Below are 25,050 nucleotides of genomic sequence, written 5' to 3' on the forward strand. Positions count from 1 at the left end.
TAGGTCTCCCGGTCGTGGCCGGCTGCGACACATCCTGCGATTGAACCCGGGTCTGTAGTGCCTTAGACCACTGCGTCACTCAGGAGGCCCGGCTTGTACTGTTTCACCCAGTTTATGTATACTGTATTCTAGTCATGGCTTATACTATATAACTTATTACAAAAACAATTCTGAATAGTTTTTTTCATTCATTTTTATTGCTAGGTATTACTGTGCTGTTGGAGCTAGAAACACAAGTATTTCGCTGCACCTGCTATAACGTCTACAAATCTGTGTACGCGACCAATAAACTTTGATTTGATTTGGTAGAAACTGTCTGAGCCTGTTTATCAGACCTCATGCACATTTTCATCGTAAATAGAAGATCACATGGCTGGGGAAATTGTGAAGTTATATTCATCAGTCCTGTCTCTGGTATCTCTGTGTCCCTAGGCCATCGCTCCTCTCCTGGAAAATAACCACCCTCCACCGGACCTGTGTGAGTTCTTCTGCAAGGTAAAGATGGGCTCCACTTCAACCTGTTATCAAAATCAAAATCCCATAACTGCCTTGGCCCTTAGTGCTTGTGTAACGGAGTTGGATTGGTAACCTCACTACTCAGCTTGAAATGCCTCCACCTGCGCCATCGAATAGTTAGCTTTTCTGTGGCGTAGCTGGTTAAGGCATTGTCTAGAGGGTGGTCACGTGTGTTTGCGCGGACAAAGGACAGATCAAGGTCCGGTAAGAGAAGGAAGCTGTACTGTTAAGCAAGCACAGTGACGTCCCTCACACTAGGGCCATTGTTAGATCGGAAGATGGAACCACTTTACCACCATGGCTATCATTAACAGCCCATGTACAGTTTATCCAGGCCTAGTTAATAGATTCAGATTATTGTTAAGATGATGGAGTGAATGGTGTGGTTGTTTTGTGCAGCACTGTCGGGAGCGTCCACGGTCGATGGTTGTGATTGAAGTGTTCACCCCTGTGGTCCAGAGAATCCTCAAACACAACATGGTGAGCTGAGCGTTCCGTCTTGTTGCCTGTCTAGGTTCACGCTCAGTTTGTTTCTTTTTTTCTGTGGTTATATATTGGAGTGTCAAAGCCCACTGTGCTGCCTCTTGTCCTCTCTCTGTCCCCATGTTTATTTCTCTGCCTCCTTTCTCTGTCTGTGCCAGGACTTTGGGAAGTGCCCCAGACTGCGTCTCTTTACTCAGGAGTACATCTTGGCTCTAAATGAGCTCAACGCTGGGATGGAGGTCGTCAAGAAATTCATTCACAGGTGAGTCAGTGACAACATGTTTTTAGGACGGTGATTTTTCTTCTCCACCAACCAGGAAAATCTCAGGCCCTAGTTATTTTCAATAGTACTCCATGATTTACTCTGCTTTCTCCCTGTTCCATGGAGTCTATTGGGTGCTAATTGTGTGTGTGTGTGTGGCTGTGTTTCAGCATGCATGGCCCCACCGGGCAGTGCCCTCACCCCCGTGTCTTGCCCAACCTGGTGGCAGTGTGCTTGGCTGCCATCTACTCCTGCTACGAGGACTTCATCAACAGGTGAGTGATCTACTGTACTGTAGATCCAACACACAGACTCGACTCTCTGGCCCAATGAACGTCCCTGGTTAGCTTAGGTTACTCACCTTCCCTTTAAAAATGTTACCGAGGTGTTGACTTGAGTAATGAGTTATCTAATTGGTTATCATTACATCATCACCCCTGGGTCCTCAGCCCCTGTAGGAGAACATTTGCTGGATTTCCGTTGCATTGTCACCCCAGAGAATCATTGCTCGGATACATGACCCTCAACACGCTCCCGCTAAGTATACAGAGGCTAATGCCGTTGTAACAGAGGCCTGGCTACAATCCCAGCAGAATGACATGTATTCTTACTATGGACTTCTGAGTGTTAGTCTTGAGACGATTATGTAATGTGTGATACAATGACTCTCCATTCTTTTATTACACAATATTGGTCTCTCCATCTCCCCAACAATATCTCTCTCTCTGTCCAGCCGGGACAACTCCCCCAGTCTGAAGGAGATCAGGAACGGCTGCCAGCAACAGAATGAGCGTAAACCCCCCCTGCCCCTCCGCCTGCTCCGCCCAGAGCCCCTGACACCCGCACCCACAGGTCTGCTGTCCCTCCCCCCTCCCCCCACACTGCCCTTCTCTCCTCCGCCTTCCATCGTCAACTCCAGTGAGATCCTGGTGGAGTTGGAACGCAACAACAACACTGCCAACGCCAGGCGGAAGGGCCCAGGGGGAGGCGACAGTGAGCCCAACCTGATCGACTGTCTGCTGGTCAGCCCCGCCCTCAACCCCCTGTCAATCCAGCTGCCTGCCCAGGCCGACCGCGTGCTTGGCTGCTTCGCACTCATCCTCAAAATGCTGTGAGTTACCACTACTGTTACTGTATCCCCTCTGCCTTACTGTCTGCCTTACTGTGTGTGTTTAAATGTTAACAAGGGTTCATGTTTGGCGCTATCTGTGTGGGCTGTGCTGAGTAGCTCAACACAGCTGCTGCCTCTGATGTCCTACTGGAGAATCATTCACAGGGAAGCAGTGTCGGTTAGTGTGTCTGAATGGATGGATGACATGGGTGTGACGATGTTTTGCAAGAGGGAAGTGGCACAAGTGGTTCTATTATGTGTGTGGGAACGGGGAATGACTGTAACTGTGACACTTAACAGACAGGAATCTGATCCTCTCCTCGTCCCATTGAATTGATGGATTTGTTTGGCGTCATAGGGCGACACTCAGGTTACCTCTCGTGATTCCCTGTGTGCCCAGCCCCCTGCTCTCATTGTGTCCACCTTTCTGTTCTTACTCTATCTCTTTCTCTCTGCAACCATTCAGGTCTGACTACGATGACTGGAGACCCGCCCTGGCTAGCCTGCTGCAGCCCATCCCATTCCCCAAAGAGTAAGTATACTGCCCTGGCTCTACACCTATCCACTTCCACCTCTTGTGCTCCCTCACCTTTTCCTGGTCACTCCCCAGCCCTCCACCCCTCCTCCAGGCTTTGGGGTCGGGGCTGGGACTTTGGTTGAGGGCCTGTCTCCGCGGTGTAGTGGCCTGGGAGTGGTGTTGACGTGGGTGTGCTGCTGAGGTGCCCTGCTGGGGATGAGGCGCCCCCCCTGAGTGGCTGTTGTAATTGGCTCCTCAGTCCGAGCCCTCATTACCAGTCACCTACAGAGGGATGTTGTTGTCACAGCCGGCAGACTCACCTGCTGCTCACCTGCGCACCAGAGCCTAATCCAAGCGTTCAGGCGTCATTAGAAAGGGCAACAACACTCCGACACAACTCCTAGAGGGATTGAGTCAGACAGAAAACACACACCCCCAACCTCCGATAGATTGACATGTATTTGTGTGTTGTTGCTCAGATATGTTCAAACCAACAAAAAAACGGGATGTGTTTCCTATGCAATCCAGCTGCAACCTGTTCAACATCTTACTGCATGTTTAAATATGTTTTATTCTCCATTTAATCATAATTATTGTTTTTAATCTTGTTTTTAATGTGTATTCTTACCACCTCTTTAGGGCCCTTGCACATGCCAAATTTACAAAGTAAGTATCTACAGCTGTGACTTTTAGTTAACAAATGTTAGATTTCAGTTACCATCCTATAAGGAAAGCATGAGGATTGTGCCTAACTTGTCTGTCTGTTTTGAACAGAGAGCTGAAATATGTTATTCAGAGGTTTGCAGAGGACCCCAGACAGGAGGTTAGTGTGTATGTGCAGCTCTGACCATACATCACTGTTTCACCTTAGTTCAGTGTTGGATTTGTGTGTGTGTGTGGTAGTCATTGTTGTGTGGTTGTTGCAGGTCCACTCCTGTCTGCTCAGTGTGCGCTCGGGAAAGGACGGTTGGTTCCAGCTCTACAGTCCAGGGGGTGTGGCTTGTGATGATGATGGGGAGCTCTTTGCCAGCATGGTGAGTGATTGTTGGTGTTGCCTTAATAATCCTGACCCTCATACCTACCTTCTGTTCTGATTGGCTGGACTTGACCTTCGACTCTCTCCTCCAGGTTCACATTCTTATGGGTTCCTGCTACAAAACTAAGAAGTTTCTCCTGTCCCTGGCTGAAAACAAGCTGGGGCCCTGCATGCTCCTGGCTCTGCGTGGGAACCAGACCATGGTTGAGGTGTGTGTGTGCCCTATGTACAGCGCTGACTTGTTTTTATTACTGTGTGTTTTTAGAGGTGTGAGTGCACAGGAAGCAGAGGTGACCTGTGTGTGTTTCAGATCCTGTGCCTGATGCTGGAGTACAACATCATCGAGAACAAGGACACCCAGCTGCAGATCATCTCCACCCTGGAGAGCACTCCGGTGGGCTTGCAAATGTACGAGCAGCTGTGTGACAGGCAGAGGGAGCTCAAAGAGCTGGTGAGTTACTACTGCACTGTGCACAAACAAAGGCTCGAACACGACACGCTCAACCTCACACTGCATTCCCAATTCTACTGTCATGTCTTCTCAAAATACACACGGTCTGGGCTGTCAGCGGGCAACTGTAGTATCTGCTCAGTTAAAACTGTTACTACTCTACACTGTCCACTCTGCTAGAGTTATCTATTCATTATCCCGTGTTACCTAGTGTTTCTGTATTGTTACTTCATGCGAATATGAACCCTTTATCACATCATTGGCACATTGCGCATAGACACCACCTGCTGTCTGAATAGGGAACTGCTGTAATCAGTCGCCATTATTTTATTTTATTTCTCCCTCAGCAAAGAAAAGGAGGCCCCACCCGACTCACTCTGCCCTCCAAGTCTACGGTGAAATTGGCTTTTATTACACTACTGCCATTTCCTCAAACGTTATTTGTTTTTCTTTCACCCGAACATGTGATAATATATATTTTTATACAAAATGTTAAAATTGAACTGTTACATTTTGTGAGAAAGATGACCTGACTCCATGTCTCAATTCAATTTGAACAACATGATGTCTCTCCCTGCCTCTGTATCTGACCATGTCTCTGTGTATCTCTGAGTAGGATGCAGACCTTGCCAGGCTGCTGAGCTCTGGCTCCTTTGGGAACCTGGAGAACCTGAGTCTTGCCTTCACCAACGTCACCAGTGCATGTGCTGAACAGCTCATCAAATTGCCCTCTCTCAAACAGCTCAACCTTTGGTCCACCCAGGTCAGAACACACACACGTCACATTTTTAGTTTTTATTTGAATTTGATGAGTAATACTCTGTATGACTTTGAATGACAAATCCTCTTTCCTTGTTTGTCTTTCCTTCAGTTTGGAGATGCAGGACTGCGGTTACTGTCCGAACACTTGGCGTGTCTGCAGGTGTTGAATCTTTGTGAGACACCCGTGACCGACGCCGGCCTGCTTTCCCTCAGTTGTAAGAACTCATCTAAATAATTTGACTATAAGCTACTCACATATGGTATACTTCACACCTGCCCCACAACCTCATACATTCAGTATAGAACAGGCTTTCCACACAGTCTCCTAGATCTATATATGTTCATGTAGGTTAAGGTGACATGTTTATGCGTGTCTCTTCCAGCCATGAAGAGCCTGTGCAGTTTGAACATGAACAGCACAAAGCTCACAGCAGACACATACGAGGACTTAAAGGTAAGATGAACTGTGACCCCCTCTCTGTTGACAAGAACACCGAATTATAGTTTGTGGTATCTTATCTTTTCTCCTCTCTCTTCCTGTCAGGCCAAACTCCCCAATCTGACGGAGGTGGACGTCCGCTACACCGAGGCCTGGTGAACACATCCTGTGTGACATCACTAGAACATCAACTCCCACACCATCCAAACATGAGGATTACCTGATATCAACAGAACACATAGTCTCTCTTACATCAACAACAAGAGGATCCTCTCCCATCTGTAGACGAGGACCCTTTTATCTGGAGACGACATCAGAATGCCTGGACCTCTCTAGTAACATCATGTCAAACGAGAATTACTATCTTTCTGGAGTGACATCATCAAAATACAAGGACCTCCTTTTTAGCGACATCATCAAAAAGCAAGGACCCACTTGCTTGTGACACAAGGGACCTTATCTTTCTCTCTCATGTGTGGTTTCTCACTCAATTCCTGTCCACATCCTATTTGCCCTCAATAGACTCCTCAAAGATTTCTTCAGTGTTGTGTCAAATGTACACAGAACACCAAGTAAACAAATGGATCTTTCTCCCCTCCCTCTCTCCCACTCTCTGAGGACCTTTATGTTTAAATGCACTCTCTTCCCTCCATTTACTGGGAGCTCTTCTATCCTTGTCGGATCAAGGTTAGATAACCAGGTAACATTCCAGTACACTTTTGATATTGCCTCGAGTTCAATCCAAATGTAGCTCTAAAAATGTGTCCAATTGTCATTTTGGTCTTGTTTTTTTTGTTTGGGTTCTTTCAGGTTCAGATTCTGGCCTTTCCAGTCCTTTATTGGGAATGAGGTGCTACCTCAAACAAAATAAAAATTGCAAGACTGTGCCTAATTCCTCGTATGACACTCAATCAATTTTTATCAACTTGAATGAACATATTTTTCCAGACATCTCTGCTTTCATATATTGTGTGTGACATTTAAGCAGACATTTCAGGAGCTCTGCTCTGTGGTTGCAACACCATTAAAAGGAAGAAATTTTTCCTTTTAATTTGTGTTTTCAATGTACATAACTCCCATATTTAATAGAATAATTGTGTAGTAGGTGGTCTGGGACTGCCTTGTATTTATGATTTCTCAACTTCATATCCCTCTTTCTGCCTCCCATTATTTTCTCATATGTTAAGACACTTTCTAGGCATACTGCAGTTGACTTTCGTCACACAATCAACCAAGATGTTGCCTAACATTCTTATCCATAATCCATGCTGAGGCCTAAACTGAAGCCCTATGTGCACCTTGCATCAACCTCTCAATGTAGACTTTTTGGCATGATGGTACACGTTTTTCTCAAGATAAATATGGGATACATTTTGATATTGGCTGTAGATATACAGGCCATGGTCATCCTTAGGAGTATTTTGTCATATGTCAGGAGTGAACAGACTCTGTAGAGGCAACAGCATGGTGTATAGATGACCCTGTTAAAAAGCAGCACATTACCTGCCCAGAGTCTAGAATAAGACCTTTTCTGAATTGTGGTTGGTCGGTCAGTACCAGAGTGGAAAGCCAAACAAGTTCATTTCTGTTTAATTCGATTTTTTTGTTGCCATACTGTACTTCAAAACACAAATATATTGTATCATACATCAGTACTGTCTGATACAGTGGCATAGAATAACGTGGACTCCAACGTGCTAATCATTTGTTCACAGAACCACGTTTCTCTACTCTGACTAGGCATCCCTCTGTCCCTTTCCCCATCAAGCATGGAGAGATGGCACTGTTTTGGAGTATGCTCACCCATTAAGTAGTACATGTAGCTGGGTTAAAATGTTACATTTCTCGATATTCATTTGGAATCATGAGAACACTTTCTGTTTGCATGGGCATACCACCAGTTTTGAATAGATTTCCTATATTATTACCAAGGAATGTGATATTACAGCATTCAGGTATGTGGTAACTTGGCCCACACAAACTGCAGAAGAGTTGTCCCTCTGTCTCTTCTGCTTTAGGTGGTTTTGATCAATCTGTTCCTTCTCTGTGCCCTTTCAGGGCATCTCGTACACAATCAGAGCGTTATTCTGTATGCCCGACTCTGGTTCCCTCCGCTTTTGTTTTCTCCAGAATGCTCAAGAATTCTTTCCGTTCAGTTTTGGCAGAACTTACAGAACACAGTTGGACACCGTCCAATAAGATTTCAATGCTATGTTTATTTTGAGTGACATGACGGTTCGGTGCACTAAATGTCGTTGTATATGGCCACCAGGCTTAGGACCTCATGCTGTCACATCCTGTATAATGTAAATACAAGTGTATATAATTTTCTGTCCCCCTCTATGTTCCCCTCCGCTCTGTGTTTCTCTTAGTCTCCCTGTTAGGGAGGCTGTTGCCTTCATCTTCAGGATGTGTGTGTGTGTGGTCATTACTTTTATTTTCACACAAAGTGCACTGTAATCTAACTTCCATTAGGTTTTCATGGTAATTGTTATGGCTGATTTGTATTTGTTTCAACTGTTTGTTTGATTTGATCACTTTAATCAAGTGTTTGTCGCCTGTTTTGTATGTACAGTACCAGTCAAAAATTTGGACACCTACTTTATTTTTACTATTTTCTACATTTTAGAATAATAGGGAAGACATCAAAACTATGAAATAACACATGGAATCATGTAGTAACCCAAAAAGTGTTAAACAAATCAACATATTTTTTAGATTCTTCAAAGTAGCCACCCTTTGCCTTGATGACAGCATTGGACACTCTTGGCATTCTCTCTACCAGCTTCATGAGGAATGCTTTTCCAACAGTTTTGAAGGAGTCCCCACATTCTGAGCACTTGTTGGCTGCTTATCCTTCACGCTGCGGTCCAACTCATCCCAAACCATCTCAATTGAGTTGAGGTCGGGTGATTGTGGAGGTCATCTGATGCAGCACTCATCACACCTTTGTCAAATATCCCTTACACAGCCTGGAGGTGTGTTTTGGGCCATTGTCCTGTTGAAATACAAATGATAGTCCCACTAAGGGCAAACCAGATGGGATGGCATATCGTTGCAGAATGCTGTGGTAGCCATGCTGGTTAAATGTGCCTTGAATTCTAAATAAATCACTGACGGTGTCACCAGCAAAGCACCATCACACCACCACCTCCATGCTTCACGGTGGCAACCACACATGCGGAGATCATCCGTTCACCTACTCTGCAGCTCACAAAGACACAGCGGTTGGAACCAAAATTCTCATCTGGACTCGTCAGACCAAAGGACAGATTTCCACCGGTCTAATGTCCATTGTCGTGTTTCATGGCCCAAGCAAGTCTCTTATTATTATTATTAGTGTCCTTCAGTAGTGGTTTCTTTGCAGCAATTCAAACATGAAGGCCTGGTTTGCGCAATCTCCTCTGAACAGATGTGTCTGTTACTTGAACTCTGTGAAGCATTTATTTGGGCTGCAATTTCTGAGGCTGGTAACTAATGAACTTATCCTCTACAGTAGAGGTAATTCTGGGTCTTCCTTTCCTGTGGCGGTCCTCATGAGAGCCAGTTTCATCATAGTGCTTGATGGTTTTTGCGACTGCACTTGAAGAAAGTTTAGAAGTTTTTGAAATTTTCCGGATTGACTGACTGTTTGTCTTTGCTTATTTGAGCCGTTGTTGCCATGATATGGACTTGGTCTTTTACCAATAGGGCTATCTTCTGTATACCACCTCTACCTTGTCACAACACAACTGATTGGCTCAAATGCATTAAGGAAAGAAATTCCACAAATTAACTTTTAATAAGGCACACCTGTTAATTGAAATGCATTCCAGGTGACTACCTCATGGGGCAGCAGGTAGCATAGTAGTTAGAACATTGGGCCAGTAACCGAAAGGTTGCTAGATCGAGTCCCCGAGCTGACAAGGTAAAAATGTGTCGTTCTGCCACTGAACAAGGCAGTTAAATTATTCCTAGGCCGGCATTGTAAATAAGAATTTGTTCTTAACTGACTTGCCTGGTTAAATAAAGGTAAAATAAAATGAAGCTGGTTGAGCGAATGCAAAGTGTGTGCGAAGCTGTCATCAAGGGTGGCTACTTTGAAGAATCTAAAATATATTTTGATTAGTTTAACACTTTTTTTTTTTTTTTTTACTACATGATTCCAAATCTGTTATTTCATAGTTTGGATATGTACAATGTAGAAAATTGTATAGAAAAACCCTTTAATGAGTAGGTGTCCTGACTTTTGACTGGTACATCAGCTGATGTTTTTTTATTTTAACTTTATTTTTACAATTTTGAATATGAAAAGGGTCAGATCACTAGCTCTGCAGTCGCCCTACCCCCTTTGTCCATGGGTTACCACGATGTTCTGATCGAAGCGCAATGATGAGCAGTACATGTCATAGACCAGCGATTGAATCACCTTTGTGTGATTACAGACCTTTTGTATTGCTGGAATACATTAGCTTGTGCACAAAATACTGTGTATAATGATATGAACATAGTATGTATGTATGCCAGTGAGGTTACTGTACTGTTTGTACACTGGTGAGATACTGTGTGATAAGTGGAGAGATTCAATATGTGGATTTTTTTTGTTTGTTTTGTAACCGTTGACAGAATCTGCTCTTGGACCATTTCTATTGATGTGGTAATAGTGGGTGGGGTGGAGGGGGGGGGCAGTGGGAACAGTTTTTTTTGTAGCCCTGATGCTCCTCTAGTTTTTAACATTTCAAATGTATAGTTAAAGATGGAGACCTAGAGGTGGGAAGGTGGAGGGTTTTATTACTGTAGAGGAAATTATGTGATTGTTATAAAATAAAATATGAATTTGTTATATTGCTATCCTATGGAGCTCACTGTGCTTTGCTTGGGTTTATGTCTCCTCTCCTCCCTAATTCCCTCTCTTCTCATTCCTCTCTATCCAGAGGTGATATTACAACCTGTTCAAATTTTTCGGAATTTGTAAAGATTTTTCATTTGAATTGTGACTGCGGCTTGAGTCTTAATGTGGTTGACAGCGGGGTGCCTGCTGCTGTGGCCCCCCCTGCTGGCGCAGTCATGGACATAAACTAGATTTCCCATGATTCCTGTAATTTTTGCAGATCAAAAATTGCCCTCATTTTCTCTTGTCTGTGTTATCTGCTTCTACAGCTGGGCTACTGCTGCTCTGTGGCTGTTGTAATATAAATACAAGACCTTCTACAGCTGGGTTACTGCTGCTGCTGCTCTGTGGCTGTTGTAATATAAATACAAGACCTTCTACAGGAAATTAAGAACTATGATGTGAAATCATTTCAATCAAAATAAACTGAATATGTTTCAAATGTGAGTGCTGCATAGTTATTTATAGGATCACTAAATTTCACTGGGATGTCAAACATCCCATAGTTAAACCTCATAAAATGAAGCAAAGATAGTCAGCAGAGGTCATGTTTTGACAAAATGACGCAGAGGAACCCTAAACAAAAATATAAACAAAGAATTATCAAAGAAACATAATTAAAATGTTGGAAAATAAAGGTGCTCCACGCAACAATTCAACCTGCAAATAGCCCTTTTGTCTGATATATTAGTAGTAAAGAAATGCGGAAACAAACAATTTACCAGTAACACTATTTCCTGCCCCTGCAGGTACTTTTCAGCTGTATTCTTCAAAAACATCAGAGAAATTGTACTTATTTCAACGCTGCATAGTGCACCTTTCACTGTTCATCTGATTTACCTATTCATTTAAAAAAAAAAGAAAACGTATGCAAATGTAAAATAAATAAATATGCAATCACCTCTCATACAGAGGAATGTCACACATTATCTCTCTCTTGGCATTGGCTTTGTAGGACTGAAGCTTGGGAAGCAACCCCACAGGCTCAGGATGAGCTGACCTCAGGAATAGAATTTACTGTTGATTTCTTTTCCTTTATCCTAGGACAGAGCAGAGGACCAGACGAGAGAATTAATGTATGCCCGTTATGACATTTTATTGTAACATGAAAGGAGCATAACTCGGCCTACTTCTGTTTGCAGGTGTCTTGGATCTTCTCTGTTTTTCATTGGTGCTGAACTCTCATGAGGTCATTGCGGAGCTGTGGGGGGTCGGAGCTCTGCTGGCTGGCGTGGGTGTCGTACAGGAAAAGCTTGTTGCTTAGCTCCGCCTGCCTCCTCCGCAGTTGGCTAGATGATGAGTATAGCTCCTCTGCTTTCTGAATGGCACAGGCTCACCATCCAGACACACAAACACCACCAGTAACTCACATCAAAGGCTGTTTCCAGTCAACATGCAGTGTGTGTGTCTCACCTCCACCTGCTGCACGTCGATGTAGACTAGTAAAGAAGCTAGCTCTATGCTGTCATTGAAGCCATTTTTCAGAGGAACTGAACGGTACCCTAAGAGACAGAGAACAGTGTGTTAATGTGTAAACGAGGAGCCTACGGGTTCATGCACCGCATATTAGTGAGTGGATGCCCTTCACAGGGAAGGTAGCCTGAGCCAGGAAGTTTGGGTCTGAGAACATGTCCTCCTCATTCACCACGAAGCGCAGGAAGGTGAGCTCTGGCTCATGCACTAGGAAAGTCACTGGCTCTGGAGGGGCCTTCCACACTGGGTTCAGCCCATTGTCACCTGAACAAGTACAAGTCCAGTTACCAACATAAATAAATACACAATCCTCTTTGAAACAACACACAGAAGCCGAGTTTCTTTAATTAGCTGGAAAGTAATTCCATCCACTCCGACCCCCGCTCCCACTCCTTACGAGAGAAAACGGTCTTAAACTTGTTGTCCTCCGTGTGTCCACACAGCTCCGTCTCTACAAAAGGGCTGGGGATGCTACGGTCTGGCAGCTAGCACCTACAGAGGGCAGCATAACAGATTCAGTGCTCAACAGTAACCAGTTTGTTAACTATATGAAAGATTATCAGGGATATGTCATAGTAAATAAATAATTCTGGACAATGAGGAGAGCCTTACTCTGACAGTGAGGAGAGCCTTACTCTGACAGTAAGGGTGAACTTGACTTTCCTCTTCTCCACCTGTGGATCATAGCTGTCAGAGCACATCATTTCTGGCTGTTGCCTGTATGTGGACTGAAGAGGGCACTGTTGAGTGTATTTATCTGGGGACACAAACAAATGATTATCACTGGTACACCGAGAAGCACTTTTTTCATCTCTGAACACAATTCAGGAGGCACTCACTCTCTAGTTTAGGTCTACATTACACAGAATACTAGTTATCTCATTCCTCCTCCATCTTTAACACATGCTTGTCAAACCCACCTGCAGTCTGAAAGCATGTGGCAGCAGCATGTGGCAGCCGCAGGCCCACAGAGGTTAAGGGTCGTAGTTGGATGAGTCCACACGTTGGCCCTTGGGGTAGATGCGGCTGAAGGCCTTGCGGTTATACCTAAGGAAGTCTGAAGTTCTGTTCTTGGCCGGGGTCTTGTTCTCCATGAAGGAGCGGATCTCTTTGTAGCAATATGGGAATGGGCAGACTAAGTTTGATCAGACCAATACGAATATTTGTTTATTTATTTGGATCCCCTTTCGCAGCTGCTACTCTTCCTGGGGTCCACCACATTTGATTGTTGTGGAGAGTGACTTATTCTGGTAGTAATAATAAGAGTGTGAGTTAACAGTAGATTGTATTTCATTTGAAAACACAAATGTGAAATCTTTCAATGTGTATTGCAGTGCATGTCATACAGTGGCGGCTCCTTAAAGGAGGTAGGGGAGGACCATCCTACTCAGTGAATTTCAGATAAATAAAAAGTGAAACATAAAACATTTGATCCTTTTTAGAAAAAAACTTGGGTCAAACGTTTCGGGTAGCCTTCCACAAGCTTCGCACAATAAGTTGGGTGAATTTTGGCCCATTCCTCCTGACAGAGCTGGTGTAACTGAGTCAGGTTTGTAGGCCTCCTTGCTCGCACACGCTTTTTCAGTCTTGCCCACAAATTTTCTATTCGATTGAGGTCAGGGCTTTGTGATGGCCACTCCAATACCTTGACTTTGTTGTCCTTAAGCCATTTTGCCACAACTTTGGAAGTATAATTGGGGTCATTGTCCATTTGGAAGACCCATTTGCCACCAAGCTTTAACTTCCTGACTGATGTCTTGAGATGCTGCTTCCATATATCCACATCATTTTCCTTCTCATGATGCCATATATTTTGTGAAGTGCACCAGTCCCTCCTGCAGCAAAGCACCCCCACAACATGATGCTGCCACCTCGTGCTTCATGGTTGGGATGGTGTTCTTCGGCTTGCAAGCGTCCCCCTTTTTCCACATTTGTGGAGTGGTTTAAAAATGAGTTTGCATGACTCCAACCTAAGTGTATGTAAACTTCCGACTTCAACTGTAGATAGTTGTCACGTTCTGACCTTAGTTCTTTTGTATTTTCTTTGTTTAAGTATGGTCAGGGCGTGAGTTGGGTGGGTTATCTATGTTTTGTGTTTCTATGTTGGGTTTTTCGTTTGGCATGATATGGTTCTCAATCAGAGGCAGGTGTTAGTCATTGTCTCTGATTGGGAACCATATTTAGGTATCCTGTTTTCTGTTGTGTTTTTGTGGGTGGTTGTCTTCCGTGTCTGTTTGTTCACGTTACGGGACTGTTTCGGTTTTCTATTCTATTCACTTTGTTATTTTTGTATTGTTATCGTGTTCAGGATTATTAAATATAATGGACACTTACCACGCTGCGCTTTGGTCCTCCTCGCTTTCTCCCAAAGAAGATCGTTACAATAGTAATAAAAAACTGGACCCTAAAGGCACAGAATAAGTTAATGGAAAAACAAAAAGAACTGGAGGAACTTATTCAAGAAAGATAAAAAATAAAGCAAACTGGATGGAATATGGAGAAAAATGCACCAAATCATTTTTTTATTTTCAACATAGAAATGATACCAAAAAGAACTTACTGAAACTTGTTACAAATGGCGTCATCAAACAATATTTTGAAAGAGGAAGGAAAGTACTTAAAGCATATGTTTTCATTATAGTTTCGTCCATGTCTACTAACTGAAGTTAATTGTAAGAATGTTTTGTTTATTAATAGTGTAAAATTAACAACTGTACCGAAAGATTCATGTAAAGGACAAATTACAGAGGAGGAACTTCTTGATGCAGTTAAAGCCTTTAAGTCGGGGAAAACTCCAGGCCTGGATGGCATACCAGTTGAGATATATCAAACCTTTTCTTATGTACTTAGAGGTCTGTTATTAGCATGCTTTAACCACTCCTATAAAAATGGTAGACAATCAGATACTCAGCATGAAGGTCTGATTTCACTATACTGAAACAGGGCCCAGGTGGTAAACATAAAGATCCAGTCCACCTAAAAAACTGAAGACCCCTTACAGTTCAGTGTGTTGTGATGCCAAAATTCTAGCAAAATGCATATTATTCATTATAATCAAACAGGTTTTTTACATGGACGATACATTGGAGATAATATAAGACATGTACTGGAAACAACAGAACACTATGAAAAATCTGGGAAACCAAGCCTGGTATTCATAGCTGATTTTGAAAAGGTCTTTGATAAAGTACAACAAAAATGTGTATATAAATACCTGGACTACTTTAATTTGGGAGAATCTCATACAATGGGTTAAAGTTATGTATAGTAACCCCAGGTGTAACATAGTAAATAACGGCTACTTCTCAGAAAGTATTACACTGGCAAGAGGAGTAAAACAGGGTTGTCTACTAGTGACATATATACAGTGGGGCAAAAAAGTATTTAGTCAGCCACCAATTGTGCAAGTTCTCCCACTTAAAAAGATGAGAGAGGCCTGTAATTTTCATCATAGGTACACTTCAACTATGACAGACAAAATGAGGAAAAAAAATCCTGAAAATCACATTGTAGGATTTTTTATGAATTTATTTGCAAATTATGGTGGAAAATAAGTATTTGGTCACCTACAAACAAGCAAGATTTCTGGCTCTCACAGACCTGTAACTTCTTCTTTAAGAGGCTCCTCTGTCCTCCACTCGTTACCTGTATTAATGGCACCTGTTCGAACTTGTTATCAGTATAAAAGACACCTGTCCACAACCTCAAACAGTCACACTCCAAACTCCACTATGGCCAAGACCAAAGAGCTGTCAAAGGACACCAGAAACAAAATTGTAGACCTGCACCAGGCTGGGAAGAATGAATCTGCAATAGGTAAGCAGCTTGGTTTGAAGAAATCAACTGTGGGAGCAATTATTAGGAAATGGAAGACATACAAGACCACTGATAATCTCCCTCGATCTGGGGCTCCACACAAGATCTCACCCCGTGGGGTCAAAATTATCACAAGAACGGTGAGCAAAAATCCCAGAACCACACGGGGGGACCTAGTGAATGACCTGCAGAGAGCTGGGACCAAAGTAACAAAGCCCACCATCAGTAACACACTACGCCGCCAGGGACTCAAATCCTGCAGGTCTCAGAAAAAGTCTGAGTACTTTCTGAATGCACTGTATTTGATACCATTCCACTTATTCCAAACTCATTCCATATGGCCTAGTGTCTGCAGGTTTTTGTTTTTTCCTTTCAATTAGGCCCTAGACAACCAGGTGTGGGGAGTACCTTACTAATTAGCGGCCTTAATTCATCAATCATGTACAAGGAAGGAGCGAAAACCTGCAGACACTTGGCCCTCCATGGAATGAGTTTGACACCTGTGCGGTAGATGTATTTGATGCGTAGTCTAAAGAGGAAAATGTATTTGTTTGTTTTTTGTTACGTGTGAAAACTTCTTTCAGTTTTGACATGCAACATTTTAATTCGAATGAGAGTTGTGTAGCCTGTTCAGTTCAGTCAGTCAGCATTAGTGATTCGTATTTTCCTAAAATGTTTGGGAAACGGCACATGAATGCAACAGTCCGTTTGTGTGTGTGTGCGATGCACGCGTATTTCTACACTTCATGTAGCCGTTAGCGATGATGCTAATGATAACTTTTCATTCCAAAAATCCTTCTCAATTAAATGTTAACTACAAAGTCGCCTATAGGCCTACATGGCAGAATGATGTCATGATTATTTGCATCAATCCAGTTGCCATTTGTTTTGCAAACTCTGCAATCACATTAGCACCATGCAAAATAATGATCACTCCTCCTACCAGATCCTTTGTCTCAGATTTGATATTGTTGAACACTTCCTCAAAAAAGAAATATCTGCAGTTTTCCTCCATAGTCCCCTTTCCACCTGTAGGGAGCACCAGACAGAGGTTGGTATGTTCCTAATCTGACGTGTGTCTGTGTGTGTGTGTTCTAGGGCCTCTCCATCCATCACTGTCTTTGGACACATTGTGAATCAGAGCCCCCTTGCCAAAGCTTACTCAGTTCATCAGGTCTCATGGGTCTGTAGTCGTACGCTTTAACTGTGCTTTTAGGCTTGTGGGGTTTCAGATACAGTATATCAACAAGTAGATACATACATTAATACACATACAAACACACTACATTTGAAATTGCCTGAGAAAATCTATAACAATTTAGGGAAACATGTTAAAGGGATACTTCAGGATGTTGGCAATGAGGCATGCTAGCAGATACCCATAGACTTCCACTAATTGTGATAATGCTAGTTAGCAATTGCACTTGCGCTAGTTAGCAACTTCCTTGAAAATGCAAGAAAATACATAAAATGGTATCCATGAGTTAATTTGACTCTGGGAAGTAGATACATTGGTGAAATCCCAAAGGAATCATTTAACATAATATGTGAACCTACCAGTGATGGCTTGATTTAATTACATTTACAGTGAGGCGCAGTCACTCTCCTACACAGACAAACCATTGCAAACACATCAGTAAACATACTCTATTTAACTTTCCCACCCCCAGTAGTCCAGTGTCTAGCCCCCTTTCTCCCTCCCCCCTCCCTCTGCACTCCTCCCGTCCCTATTATACACTGAACCAAATTATAGACGCAATATGCAAAATGTTCAACTATTTTGCTGGGTTACAGTTCATATAAAGAAGTCAGTCAATTTAAATTAATTCATAAGGCCCTAATCTATGGATTTAACATGACTAGGAATACTGTTGATTACAGATACCTTAAAAAGAAAGGCAGGGGCATGGGTCAGAAAACCAGTTTTGGACCACCACTTGCCTCATGCAGCGCGACACATCTCCTTTGCACAGAGTTGAACAGGCTGTTGATTGTGGCCTGTGGAATGCTGTCCCACTCCTCTTCAATGGCTGTGCGAAGTTGCTGGATATTGGCGGGAACTGGAATACACTGTTGTACACGTCAATCCAGAGCATCCCACACATGCTCAACGGGTGGCATGTCTGGTGAGTATGCAGGCAATGGAAGAACTGGGACATTTTCAGCTTCCAGGAATTTTGTAAAGATCCTTCCGACATGGGGCCGTGCATAATCATGCTGAAACATGGGGTGATGGCGGCGGATGAATGGCACGACAATGGACCTCAGGATCTCGTCACAGTATCTCTGTGCATTCAAATTGCCATCGATAAAATGCAATTGTGTTCATTGTTCGTAGCTTATGCCTTCCCATACTATAACCCCACCTCCACCATAGGGCACTCTGTTCACAACGTTGACATCAGCAAACCGCTCGCCAACACGACGCCATACACGCTGGCTGCCATCTGCCCGGTACAGTTAAAACCGTGATTAATCCGTGAAGACCACACTTCTCCAGCGTGCCAGTGGCCATTCAGATGAAGCATTATCCAACTGAAGTCGGTTACGACGCCGAACTGCAGTCAGGTTAAGACCCTGGAGAAGACGTCAAGCAGGCAGATGAGCTTCCCTGAGACAGTTTCTGATAGTTTGTGCAGAAATTCTTCGATATTGCAAACCCACAGTTTCATCAGCTATCCTGGTGGCTGGTCTCAGACGATCCCACAGGTGAAGAAGCCGGATGTGGAGGTCCTGGGCTGGCATGGTTATACGTGGTCTGTGGTCGGGCGGCCGGTTGGACGTACTGCCAATATCTCTAAAACGACATCGGAGGTGGCTTATGGTAGAGAAATGAACAGTCAAGTACCTGAAGGAAAAACATCACAACAAGAAATACAAAATGCAGGCAAATCATAAACATAATTTGTGTGTTTATTATAATATCAGTCACAGCCTATTCATTACATCGTTTTACAGTATTGCTGAAATTCTTTACTGTGCTGACAACTGTACTAACACTTGGTGTGAAACATTGATAAAAAAAAAGTGAAGTAGTCTGTTTCATAGTGTTGTCTTGTGTGTTATATGGCGGTACTGACGTGTTATGTGAGGAGTTGATCCAATAGTGGGACAGTGGGTTGTTCATGTCCAAGTTGCACATCTGAGTATTTCTCATCCCAAATCGAGTTCTCCTCAGAGAAGAGGAAACTGAGGAGCTAAAGTGAGAGAAGAGAGAGAGAGACAGCGCTGTGACAAACATAACACACTATTCTCCACTCTCCATACACAGACAAATCACACACTGTGTCCCACCTTGCTGACAGTGAACTCCGGATCGTTGGTCTTCCTCATGGTTTTGTCTATAAAGATGGTCATCAGCTCTCTGACCTGGTTCACGACTCCAGAGAGAGAGAAGCAGAGAGAGTGAGGAAAAAAGTGAGGAAAAAATAACTATTTTTCCTGAATGCCAAGCGTCACGTCTGGAGGAAACCTGGCACCATCCCTAAGGTGAAGCATTGAGGTGGCAGCATCATGCTGTGGGGATGTTTTTCAGTGGCAGACTGGGAGACTAGTCAGGATCGAGGGAACGATTAACGTAGCTAAGTACAGAGAGATCCGTGTAAAAATCCTGCTCCAGAGCGCGCAGGACCTCAGACTGGGGCGAAGGTTCACCTTCCAAGAGGGCAACGACCCTAAGCACACACCCAAAGCAACGCAGGAGTGGCTCCGGGACGAGTCTCTGAATATCCTTGAGTAGCCCAGCCAGAGCCCGGACTTGAACCTGATCGAACATCTCTGGAGAGACCTGAAAATAGCTGTGCAGCGACGCTCCACATCTAACCTGACAGAGCTTGAGAAGATCTGTAGAGAATGGGAGAAACTCCCCAAATACAGGTGTGCCAAGCTTGTAGCGTCATACCTCTTGATCAGACTCTTCTTGTACTATGTCAACTCTCCCTGCTGGCTTCGCCCAGACACCGCCATCTCTGCCCCTGTGGAATGGGCCCATACTCTACTTATAGTAGGGTGTGCAATGGTTTACTCTGTCCACTGTTCTGTTCAGTGAATCATTATACCCCTACTTTATAGCCTCTCCATAAATCTGTTTCAGGAGTCATGGTTTCATCATGTCAAACAGAGGACGAGGAAGCAACTACAGGCCCGAACAGTCATAAAGCAGGCTTTTTAAAAAAAATATAAAAAATATTTCAGGAGGTGTACAGTGACACTATATGATGTTCATTTGCATTATGTTAATAGGCATCATGTCTATGTTTATAACATGGAAACAAATGGCCACCATTGTAATTTGCTTAATGTAACTTGGAACCGCTTTATAGTGCATTGCAGATTAGCTTATTTATAGATATTTTTTCCCGTCAATACACCTACAATTCAACCAAGTGCATTGCACAGCTCTACTAACCATGTGGTCTAGGCTACTTTCTAAACCACAACGTTAACAACCAACCTTTTTCCTTTTTTTCTGATCAACGTCTCAGTGTGAGGGAGGGAAAGGTATTTGCAGCTCTAAGTTATTAGGCTTCAGGTAAATAAGGTATGGTGGTTGTGTACAGATGGAAGCAAATTCAGTGCTGGAATAGGGAGGGAGGTGATATTATATGAGCAGTGTGTCAGACCTGATTCTACATAGCACTCATTATTTACATCGCAAATGAGCAGCAGGCGCAGGGGATGGTGGGATTGACCCAGAGAGAGGTGAAGTATTAACCCAGAACTATTTCAATATCTTCCCTGAGGAAAGTTTGCTCTCCGCTGGTGCCGTCCCCATATTGGGCTATGGATCAAATATACACAAATTAGTTTCCTGATACACCACTCTACAAAAACATAGCCAACAACACACATATAAACCATAAGCTTGACTGATGGTTCACTACTTCATTCTAAAAAATAAGTTTGTATCTAATGTAGTGTAGTGTAGTCCAAATGTGAAACCAATGAACACCGTGGCATTCCCCAGGTCTTGTCATGATGTACCTACCATATGAGAGACAATGCAATACACATGCAAATGGTAACCCTGCCTCATAGGCTATATTAGGCACATAATACATCAAAATACCCACTTTTTTTGGTTATTGGTGCTTGTTATCCACAATGACATCATGATGAAAACAGACGCAGCTTGTTAGACAATTACTCCCAAGTGTTAAAATGAAAAATAGGACTACAACATAACGGTTCTTTGGAAATGCATATTCTAAAGGAATTTTTGGAAATGCATATACTAACAGATTAGAAATTAGATCGACATTCGGATGTGCAACCAGTGTTTTGTCTTGCCTGCCAATTCTATTAGGAATATTAACACAAAAGACATCACCATTGCGCTCCAGTTGAACCTAAAAGCAGATTTCCCCCTTGTCACTCTGTCACTTTGCTGTCCACTTGCACACCTACAAAAGAATTGAACGTTTTAAGACTTACCCAATAAATGAAACAATCAGTGTTATAGCTGTAAAGTAGCCTCGTTTGAATTAGGCTACTGATTAAATAAGTTATGATGAACTTCACAGGGTGGTGAAAGTACAAGGTGATGAGCTTGATGCTCCTTTCCAATAAATATCGAGGATCTTATTTTGGTGACAGGATCATCAATGCTTGGCTGTCATTTGACAAAATATCAAAATCTCTTTTGTCCATATTAATCTCATCATGCTGGCCATACATGGGCACGTGCCAATACCGAAGTGGGCACACTCGCTATATAACGCAACATCTTTTGTGGGAAAACCATCAGTAGTGTTGGAAATGTGATGGAAAGCCATTTACCATGTATGTTTTATTTGGTACACAAATTATTTTTTATGTGTGCTACATCATCACGCACAGCCTTTTATCTGCAACAAGTCAATTTGATAGAAACATCTCTGGTGGGAAAATGTGCATATTGTTTTTATTTAGATTTTAGAATATTCACATGAAAATCTGTCAAAAATTGGAAGAAAGCCTAGCTAGTGTTAGCAGTGGTCTCCTTGTCAAAACTAAGACTGTTGCTGAAACAAAGACTGTTCCACCGACCTATTGGAGGAAGGCTCCACACCACTGTCTCACTTGAGTATTTTACCTATTTATTGTCAGATTATCTCATTTTGCTCTTTTGTAGTATTGGCAACTATGTGTGTTTTCTATCCCAGTTCGCTCCTCTTCCTGTAGATTTTACAGAAACTCCCCACCCCTTGGCTGCAACGCTTCTAATTTAGTGTACCCTGCGCGCACAACCCATGTGGATTTCCTGGTCTCTGGCAGTGTTTGGAACTGCCGATCTGCGGTCAAGATAGCGAGTTCATCTCAGCCTATGCTGCCCTTCAGTCCCTAGACTTTTTGGCCCTGACGGAGACATGGATCACCCCAGAGAACACTGCTACTCCAGCTGCTCTCTATTTATCTCGTCTCTTATATTCCCGAGAGCCTCTGGTTGCCGCAGTGGTGGCACAGGGCTGCTAATTTTTCCTAAGTGGAGATTTTCTCTTTTCTACCTCACTCACCTGATCATCTCCTCATTTGAATTTCAAGCTGTCACTGTCACTTGTCACTCAAGCTTAACATTGTTGTCATCTATCACCCACCAGGTGACCTTAAAGAGTTCTTCAATGAGTTTGACATCTTAATAAGCTAATTTCTTGACGATGGCTCACCGCCCTTCGTACTGGGAGACTTCAACTTCCTGACGTCTGCCTTCAATTAATTTATTTTCAACTCTTTCTTTCCCCTCCTTGCCACTTCTGACCTCACCCTTTCCCAGTCCCCTCCCACTCACAAGGCAGGCAATACGCTTGACCTCATCTTTACAAGAGGCTGTTCGCCTACTAATCTCATGGCAACCCCCCTCTAAGTCTCTGATCAATACTTTGTTTCCTTTTCTGTCTCCCTCTCCTCCAAGCCTAGCCACTCAGTCCCTAACCAGATGGTCATACACAGTCGCAATCTTCGCTCTCTCTCTCTCCTACTACTTTCTCCTCTTCTATCCTATCATCTCTCCCTTCTACTAAATCCTTCTTCCTCCCGTCTCCTGATTCTGCCTCTTTGACCCTACTATATTCCCTTTCTGCATCATATGACTTGCACTGTCCCCTTTCCTCGCGGCTGCCTTGGCCCTCCCCTCTTGCTCCATAGCCGAGTGACTTATTCTGAGCTTAAATAACAGGGCTGCGGTCAGCTGAGTGAAAATGGACGAAAACTAAACTTCCGGAGGACTTATCATCTTTTCACTCCCTCCTCTCTACCTTCTCTTCGTCTGTATCTGTTGCTAAACCTACTTTATCACGCTAAATTTCAAGCTTCTACCTCTAACCCTAGGAAACTCTTTTCCACATTCTCCTCCCTCCTTAATCCTCCACCCTCTCGCTCACTGCGGACGACATTGTCAACTACTTTGAAAAGAAGGTTGATGACATCCGCTCCTCATTTACTCAGCCTATTGAGTCCACTGGTCCCACTCACACATAACTACCCTACACCTTGACCTATTTCTCCCTTCTCTCTCCAGATGAAATCCTGCAACTAGAAACCCTCCTCAAGAAACCAAAACTCGACCCCTCTGACGTAAATAAATACCTATTTTCTTTCCAAAACACTAGAGAGTGCCGTCTCTGACCAACTCTCTTGCTATCTCTCTCAGAACGATGTTCTTGGCCCTAACCAGTCAGGCTTCAAGATGGGTCACTCTCTGCACTGCCAAAGCTGACTCTATCTCCTCTGTTCTCATCCTCCTTGATCTATCCACTGCCTTCAACACCATGAACCATCAAATCCTCCTCTCCACCCTCTCAGGCTCTGCACAGTCTAGGATTGCATCCTACCCGGCAGGCTACTTCTACCAGCCGACATGGAGAAGATCTTTGTCTGCACCACGTACTCTCACTACTGGTGTCCTCCAGGGCTCGGTTCTAGGCCCTCTCCTCTTCTCTCTATACACAAAGTCACTCGGTTTCATCATACCCTCACATGGTCTCTCCTATCATTGCTATGCGGATGACACTCAACTACTTTTCTCCTTCCCAATTGACACGCATCTCTGTGTGCCTGGCAGATATCTCAGCTTGGATGTTGGCCCACCACCTCAAGCTCAACCTCGACATGACAGAGCTGCTCTTCCTCCTGGGGAAGGCCTGCCCGCTCCAAGACCTCTCCATCAGGGTTGACAACTCCACGGTGTCCCCCTTGGCAAAGAACCTTGGCGTGACCCTGGACAACACCCTGTCGTTCTTTACAACATCAAAGCAGTGACTCGCTCCTGCAGGTTCATGCTTTACAACATCCATAGAGTACCACCATACATCACACAGGAAGCGGCGCAGGTCCTAATCCAGGCACTTGTCATAGCCCGTCTGGTCTACTGTAACTGTTGGCTGGGCTTCCTGCTTGTGCCATCAAACCCCTGCAATGTATCCAGAACGCTGGTGTTCAACCTTCCCAAATTCTCCCATGTCAACCCGCTCCTCCGCACACTCCACTGGCTTCCAGTAGAAGCTCGCATCCACTACAAGACCTTGATACTTGTCTACGGAGCAGCAAGAGGAACTGCCCCTCCCTACCTGCCAAGCTCTGCTCAAACCCTATACCTCAACCCAAGTACTCCGTTTTGCCACCTCTGGCCAGCTGGCACCGCATTGGTGGAAGTTGGAACCAGCTTCCCCATGAAGCTAGGACAACAGTCCCGGCCCATCTTCCGAAAACATCTGAAACCCTACCTCTTCAAAGTATTGAGAGTATCTTAAATAATCCTTGCGAGATCAGGATGGTTTGTACAAGGCTAGCACTGCATCGCTATCAGAGATAACAATTTGAGAAACATCAACTGATAGTTTATTTAATCGTTTCATAATTTCAATGTATTTACCAATGAACCATTACTATTATTAATACCATTACATACAAACCATTACATACTGAAGTCAATATCTAATATGAAACAAATGCTCAGTGACTACAATAAGCCTACGAAATATATATATTTTTTAAATTTAAGTTGTGGAAATGTCTGATCTATGATCTCTTATTTATTTTACTTTATGAAGCCGCCCTCGTGTTCTATTCCATTCACTGCGTCTACATGGAAATGAAACTGCTGATTTGCCTATGTAGCGTCACTTTCCCTCGTCATTTGCATAAAAATATGAAGAGGCGAGATCAGGCAACCAGAGGACTAAACCTAGCGAGGCAGTACAGTGAATGAGAGAACCGCCAGAGTAGGTTATGTAGGCTTCATTACTGTAAGTTGCCTCCTGGAAGTTTACATTTATTGGTGCTGTAAAGAAGTAGATTAGCCAACATGTCTATCTAGCGTCATACTTTTAAAAAAAGAA

At 43.6% G+C, this 25,050-nt stretch overlaps 1 protein-coding gene across 1 annotated transcript in view; it reads left to right on the plus strand.

Annotated features, from left to right (window-relative positions):
* Nucleotides 1-10,889, plus strand: part of LOC139530059 (C-Maf-inducing protein-like) — a 46,878-nt gene extending 35,989 nt beyond the window's left edge. Inside the window, exons 6-21 of the mRNA XM_071326108.1 lie at nucleotides 433-495; nucleotides 916-996; nucleotides 1,158-1,261; nucleotides 1,432-1,536; nucleotides 1,995-2,372; nucleotides 2,839-2,904; nucleotides 3,529-3,555; nucleotides 3,664-3,712; nucleotides 3,816-3,923; nucleotides 4,018-4,134; nucleotides 4,236-4,376; nucleotides 4,724-4,771; nucleotides 4,993-5,139; nucleotides 5,248-5,353; nucleotides 5,522-5,592; nucleotides 5,683-10,889. Coding sequence (XP_071182209.1) covers nucleotides 433-495; nucleotides 916-996; nucleotides 1,158-1,261; nucleotides 1,432-1,536; nucleotides 1,995-2,372; nucleotides 2,839-2,904; nucleotides 3,529-3,555; nucleotides 3,664-3,712; nucleotides 3,816-3,923; nucleotides 4,018-4,134; nucleotides 4,236-4,376; nucleotides 4,724-4,771; nucleotides 4,993-5,139; nucleotides 5,248-5,353; nucleotides 5,522-5,592; nucleotides 5,683-5,736 — 1,665 coding nt within the window. The 3' untranslated portion in view covers nucleotides 5,737-10,889. The remainder of the gene's footprint in view (nucleotides 1-432; nucleotides 496-915; nucleotides 997-1,157; nucleotides 1,262-1,431; nucleotides 1,537-1,994; nucleotides 2,373-2,838; nucleotides 2,905-3,528; nucleotides 3,556-3,663; nucleotides 3,713-3,815; nucleotides 3,924-4,017; nucleotides 4,135-4,235; nucleotides 4,377-4,723; nucleotides 4,772-4,992; nucleotides 5,140-5,247; nucleotides 5,354-5,521; nucleotides 5,593-5,682) is intronic.
* The last annotated feature ends 14,161 nt before the right edge of the window (nucleotides 10,890-25,050 follow it).

Source organism: Salvelinus alpinus, chromosome 9 (assembly GCF_045679555.1).
Source record: "Salvelinus alpinus chromosome 9, SLU_Salpinus.1, whole genome shotgun sequence".
In the NCBI taxonomy this organism is placed as follows: Eukaryota; Metazoa; Chordata; class Actinopteri; order Salmoniformes; family Salmonidae; genus Salvelinus; species Salvelinus alpinus.